Consider the following 7,222-nt stretch of genomic DNA (forward strand, 5'->3'; position numbering starts at 1 on the left):
ATACCCCTCATATCTCACTTACCTCCGAATGCGAACGAGCCCGGAGCCAGAAAAACAGAGTGCTGAAAAAGTATGTGGGAAATTACGGTAATGACAAGAAAGTGTCTCACTCGTGACAATGAGAGGGCAACAGCCTCCAACCCCGGACAAACTTTTCCAGCAGTGTCATCTGTATTGCCCGTGAATGGAACAGAATGCCTCTCTGACTTTTCTCCATGCAGTCTACGCTCCCTCTATATAACATTACCTTAAACTAATCTACTGATCTTGAGAGTCCCTAGCTAACTTGCACAGAGGGATCAGAGATGGTCACCCTCTCGTTTTGTGTTCCATTTCTTTTGCTATCGACATGCTTGCTTCATCAATGTTTGCACTATGAGGTGGCTGCTGGTGATCCTGTTGTTGGGTCCAATAGAGAAGCATTGGAGATAATCATAGGTGGTGGTGGCGGTGGCAATTATCCTGCTCCTGCTCCTGAATACGTAGACTGTCCTCCTCCCCCTCCTGAACCCGTTTGCCCCCCACCTCCATCTCCACCGCCGCCCCCATCGCCACCGCCGCCCCCATCTCCACCGCCCCCATCGCCACCGCCGCCCCCATCTCCACCGCCCCCATCGCCACCGCCGCCCCCATCTCCACCGCCCCCATCGCCACCGCCACCACCATCTCCACCGCCACCACGACCGCCACCGCCACCACCATCTCCACCGCCACCACGACCGCCACCGCCACCACGACCGCCACCGCCCCCATCTCCACCGCCACCACGACCACCACCGCCTTCGCGACTTGAACTAGTCAAACCCGTTCTTCGAAAATTTCAAAAATTGGCCACCTCAGACCCAAAGAACATTTTCAAGTCATGGAAGGGCGACGACATATGCAAGTACAAGGGCTTATATTGTGACACGCGTCCGGACTTCAATCAACGAGCTCTTTCTGCAGTGGACTTCAATGGCTTCTTGTTTGGCCGTAAGGACGGCGGCAACCTCCCACTCGCTGGCTTCGTGGACGAGTTACCAGATATAACCGTGTTCCACGCAAACTCCAACAATTTCACCGGCCTCGTCCCCAAGAAGATCTCCACCCTGAAGTACTTCTTTGAGCTTGATCTAAGCAACAACAAGTTATCCGGCCAGTTTCCAATGGAAGTTCTTGGAGCCAAAAAATTGACGTTCTTGGACCTCCGGTTTAACTCCTTGTACGGCACAGTGCCACCTGGAGTGTTCAACCTAGACGTGGACGTGATCTTCATCAATAACAACAACTTTGTGCAAGAGCTTCCCGACAATCTTGGCTCCACGTCAGCTCTGTATCTCACTTTTGCCAACAACAAGTTCACGGGGAAAATCCCACCAAGCATTGGCACTGGCAAAACTTCAGAAAACCTTATTGAGGTGCTCTTCTTGAACAACCAGCTCTCGGGATGCTTGCCACCCGAGATTGGCCGCTTGAAACGGGCAACTGTGTTTGATGTGAGCCGTAACATGTTGACAGGTCCCATACCCCAGTCATTTCAGTGCCTGGCCAAAATAGCATTGCTTATTTTGGATAAGAACCAATTCTATGGGGCGATCCCGGAGGCCATCTGCAAGCTACCTAACTTGTCTAAATTCACGTTATCATTCAACTACATCACCGAAGTCGGCCCCGAATGCAGGAAGTTGATAGGAAAGGGCGTTCTTAATGTTCGAATGAATTGCATTATTGATCTTCCAAATCAGAGAGAAGAGGAGGAATGTGCTAATTTTTTCACCAAGAACAAGTACCACACCTGCCCCTCCTATAAGATGTACCAGTCTTACATTCCATGCAAGAATAAGTATTATTCAGGTCCCGATGATCATCAACCAACGGTTGCAGCCACTTCGCCATTGTCCTATGACGCTCTTACGCCGCATGGGTCGTGATTTTCTTGCTCTTTAAATTGACTCGATTAACGAAGATGGGGTCATCGGGGGATCAGGCCAGCTTTGCTCTTTAGTAATTACGTGTCTTTATATATATATCATTGTCAGTAATTAAAAACTGTAAGTTCATGAATAAGCAGTACTAGTACTGTAATTACCATAATTATTAGGCATCTTGATCATCATTACCAGATGCTAAATGCATATATGTAGTCGGTGCTAAATTGTATTCCTCATGAGGATATTGTTCCGATGATGTATGAATGAGATATAATTAGCTGGTAATTGGTAAATGCCATGGTTACGATTCCTTTCCTTCTCCGTTAAAGTCTGAATTGAGTGGGACAACGACTTTTCTTCTCCATAATGAAAACAGCTCTATCTATTAGGGATGAGATAGTTAAGATTGCACTATATAAAGGCAAAATCCCACGAGCACGGTCCAGGCTGTACTGCATGGCCCACTGCCCACATTTTAAGTAATCCTAATATTATCTATATATATATATATATATATATGATCCTCACTTCCTTTATTTATTTATTTTTACTTTATTTTAGTTCTCTTTAATCTTTACGTTTCTAATTTCCTTCCCATGATTGTGATATTTTAGGAGTTGATTTTTTTTTTTTTTTTTTAAGACAAATTGAAAGCCAGTAGTCACAAACCTCGAGGAAGGGCACTTAGGGCAGGAAAGACCGGGGAGAAAATTATGAACATGGTGGGTCCATGGAGACACCGTCTAATCTGGCACTCATTATCATACCCATTTTTCTTTCCTTTTTTTAAGTATATATTTATTTTGCATTTGTTCCTTAAAATAATAATAAAAAAAAGGATAGATTATTAAATACGAAGACCATTACGCTTCGACTGAGACGTGGGATGATATCATTTTCATTTCACATCTGTTAATCATGGGTTTCCAACCCGGTGTGCACGTGAAGTTTTGTGTGGTCTGTCGGTTGCCCGTCTTTCCTACCACTATCAAAATTTAGTTTGAATCAATATACCCTCGCACCTTTTTTATTATTATTTTATTAATTATTATTTTGTTCATTTTACTCTCTAAATTTAGATTTAAAATTTTAAAACATAACCTTCTTATATAATTTAAAAGAAAATAAATTTAATTGAATTACATTAAATTTATTTTCTTTTAAATTACATAAAAATGTCATGTTTTGAGATCTTTCATCTAAATTTAAAGAATGAAAAGATAAAATATATATATATATATATATATATATCTTAATAATAAAAGAGGAGTAAAGGAGGTGTTACCCTTTGATCAATATTGACAACTTAGTACTTCGTTTCTCCAGCTTCCTGGTTGGGTTAGTGACAGTTTCAACGTTAATTTGTTTGATGAAATGGTTCAATCATTCAATGACTCTGTCTTAAAAGGAACTAAACCAATAATTAATTTCAACTCTCTAATACTAATCTTAAAAAAATAATTGTCCCCTTGCTCACGTTACTCCTTTTTATAATTCCTTCATATTAATTATTGCATGCGACTAATTCAACTCCACTTTTGTCGGGGAAAGAGATAGTCATTATCGATGGTTTCTTCTTCAAATAGTTATTTAAAAAAAAAAAAAAGTAAATTTATTTACAGTCCCCGTTCGGGGATTGCATTGCAAACTTAAATAAAATACAGTGTTTCATTACAAATCTAGAGACGCCCAAGGTCTTCTGACCTTTAGAGAAATTTTCCTTCCTCAAATGAAATTTCACTCCCCTCGCCCCTCACCATCGAACTGCACATTGGAACCCAATTGAAGTAGAAGTTTTATTTTAACCAAGAATTAGTGGGGGCCACTCCTCCTCAATTTCCTACACTCCAAATGGAGGGGAGAATGCTAGACAACCTGAAGAAACAGCTTGTTCTAGCTGTGAGAAACATCCAGTGGAGCTACAGAATCTTTTAATCCATTTCAGCCAGACAATCAAGATACAATGCATCTCTTTCCTACTTCATTTTTTTTTTCCTTCCTGTAGTTTCGGAGTTAAATATTTTTCCTAAAATTTGTATAAGTTCACATAATGCGGATATTGTGTTGCTAAAACTAAGTAAACTCGTAATCTGCTTATTTAATTTTGGTGTGGATGCTTCTTTTTTCACCCCAAACAATATTCCAAATCAAACCAATAGATTTGATTTTTTCACTCCAACAGATTCATTTAATCAAACCAAAAGGAGAAGTTATTAAAACAAAGAACCAAACCAATAGGCGTCAATGGGCAGTGGAGGTAGAGGTTGCCGATGGGCATTGATGAGGAGGTCGTCGATGGGCGTTGATGGCACTCTCTCTTTTGAAGACCAAGGAGGGAAGGTGCTCTTTCTGATTTCTCTTTGCTCATGAAAGTTTAATGACTTTTTAGTCATTTAACTGACATACACGTGCGGATTGCAAAGTAGTCTCAAAATCGAGACGGTATGTAGCACGTCTCAAAAAAGAATATGTGTTCATTGTACATAATAAGTATCGTATAATTATTTTAAAAAAATTAAATAAATATAAAATTTATATAATAAATAATTAGTTTTTAATAATAATACTTTTTTAAAATAATTATATAATATTTATATATTTTATAATTATACGTAATATTAATCATATAACAAACATAGAAGGGATGCCTAAACATCTTGTTGTACTAGATAGTAGACTTTCTTGAGAGATGGGTCAGGCCCAAAACGTTGTTCGTTGGGATGAGAGGGTGCCTGAAAAAGAAGAAACGAACACAGACGTCGAAACATAATAAAGGGCCTGCAACTACGCAGATTAAACTCAATATGATCGCTTGTACAAAGAAATGCACCTTTCAATTTTTTGGATATTATCTTTAAATAAAGTCTTGGAGATTCTGTCCCATTTATAATTTCAAAATTATGCTTTTTTAAGCCTCCCATTGAAAGTCAATTAGTATTTTTTTTCTGCCTCACCGGTGAATGTGTCATTTCACAAGTAATAAAATTCACATGTACATGGTAGATATACAAGAGCGTTGTACGTCACAAAATATATTCGCATCACTGGCACGAGTTTTCAATAATTTCAATATATAATAAAGAAATGATCTTTATAACTTTCAAGATTAAAAATACATCGTTTGGTTACAAAGATGAAATAAGAAATCTGTAAATATTAATGAAATAATTTGTTAATTATAATAAAATAATTTAAATTAAAATTTTTATATAATTTTGGTAACGAGAAAAAAATTTAAATAAAAAAATTATAAAGTTAAAAGATGGTTAAAATGTAATTTTTTAATATCATTTTTATTTTGATATTTGAAAAAGTTAAATCATTTTTTATGTTTTATTTAAAAGTTTGAAAATATTGTAATGATTAGATAAAAGATTTGAAATTAGTGTTTGGATGTTCAAGCTGGACTAGATGAACTAAGGAGTCCCAGCTTGCCATCAAGAAACTGAAATCTATCATGAGTAAGAGACTTAGTAAGAATATCAGCTAGCTAAAATTGTGTAGATATATGTAAAGTTTGTATGAAACTAGCTTGAATCATATCATGAACTAGATGGCAATCTATCTGAATATACTTTGTTCTCTCATGAAAAAAATGATTTTCAACAGTATGTATAGCAGCCTTATTGTTGTCATAGGAAAGAACAATGGTGATTTAATGGAAATGGGAAATGCTTTAAGTAAAGTTGTAAGCCATTTAATTGCAAACATGTTGTAGTAGCCATTGAACAATATTTAGCTTCAGCAGATGAGTGAGATACTATCGTTTACTTTTTTGATTTCCAAGCAACAAGAAAATCACCATAAAAACTCAAAAGCTAGTAACTGATCTTCTAGTGTCAAGGCAGGCAGCCCAATCAGAGCTACAAAAAGCTTTTAGTTGTGTAGAGGAGGATCTAGAAAAGAAAATCCCTTGGTCATGATTTAATTTCACATGTCTGAGTACACGATTGGCTACATCAAGATGAGACTAACATGGCTTGTCTAGGAACTGATTTGGTGTATTTACAATATAAGAGACGTCTGGTCTGATTATTGTCAAGTAAATCTGTAAATGAGACGACCAATAAACCTTCTATATAAACTGGGATAAGCCAATAAAGTAGTATCAACTTTGGATAACTTGTAGTTTTGGTCCATGGGGGATTGAGCTGGTTTAGCAGCCAATAAACCTGAATCTGAGAGAAGTTCTAAAGCATATTTACGTTGTTAAAGAGATATACTAGTGGATGATCTATCAACTTCAGGCCCTAGGAAATATTTAAGATTCCCTAGATCTTTAAGCCTAAATTTAGAATCAAGAAAGGACTTGGGTGCAGAAATTGAAGAAGAATATTTGCTAGCAATTAAGATATCATCCACATATACCAAGAGAACCATGAAAGAAGAACCCAAGGCCTTGCTAAAAAGGGAATAATTTGACTTTAATTGTATAAAGCCATAGGCAAGTAAGATAGTGGAAAACGTGAAAAATCACTAGTTAGAGGCTTGTTTTAAGCCATATAAGAACTTATTGAGCTTACAAACTCGAGTATCATTGAAATGTGCAGAGGCAGAAGACAGTATTGTGACGCCCCCAAATTTCGTTTGGGATTGGACGGACATTTGAAGCGTCAAGACATGCAACACAAGGTTACATGCACCCGTTCATGACATATAATATGCAATATTCGCAGCGGATAAATTTTTTCTTTAGCAATACTATGCACCAAATTGAAAATATCCCAAATGTTTAAAACATACTTCATACATAAAAATTCATTGAACAACTAAGATCACAACACTAGTCCAAAATGATTATGATCCAAAAAGTACTAGAGATGCAACTCAATCGTACAAGTAGTAATTTACGTTAATTACTATATTAACATTTATGTCGCACCGTCGCTTAGTCAACTGTATCTAGTTGATCAGCTCCTGATTCTCCTTCAAGTCCTGTAATAAGATCTACCATTCGGGGGGAATGGTAGTTGGGACTACCAAAGTGAGATTTGATTACAAATCTCAGTAAGTTAATAAAAAACTTCCACACAAGCTAATAATGCATGGACGACAGTAAAAGCATAAATGCATAATCAAATTCATAAGTAATTAAAGCATAACTTAGCGTACAACATAGCATAATTGACATAACTTAAATTGAAACATGAACTGAACTTGACTTGACATGAACTTGATCTGAAACTTGACTTAGCATGAACTTGCTTTGAAACTTGAATTAACATGAAAAATACATACTCCACAGTTGTTGTGGTCCTATGTATTCTACGTGTAAATACATACTCCACAGTTGTTGTGGCCCCATGTATTCT

General features: G+C 37.2%; 1 protein-coding gene across 1 annotated transcript; it reads left to right on the plus strand.

Annotated features, from left to right (window-relative positions):
* Positions 1 to 226: 226 nt before the first annotated feature.
* Positions 227 to 2,203, plus strand: LOC122313950 (uncharacterized protein At4g06744-like). The gene has a single exon (XM_043129294.1). The coding sequence runs from the start codon at positions 306 to 308 to the stop codon at positions 1,908 to 1,910; it is 1,605 nt and encodes a 534-aa protein (XP_042985228.1). The 5' UTR covers positions 227 to 305; the 3' UTR covers positions 1,911 to 2,203.
* Positions 2,204 to 7,222: the final 5,019 nt, after the last annotated feature.

This window comes from Carya illinoinensis, chromosome 6, assembly GCF_018687715.1.
Source record: "Carya illinoinensis cultivar Pawnee chromosome 6, C.illinoinensisPawnee_v1, whole genome shotgun sequence".
Classification (NCBI taxonomy): Eukaryota; Viridiplantae; Streptophyta; class Magnoliopsida; order Fagales; family Juglandaceae; genus Carya; species Carya illinoinensis.

Bases quoted from the DNA above. Each gene is read 5' to 3' on its own strand.
- LOC122313950 (XM_043129294.1), top strand. From the start codon at position 306: ATGGTCACCCTCTCGTTTTGTGTTCCATTTCTTTTGCTATCGACATGC.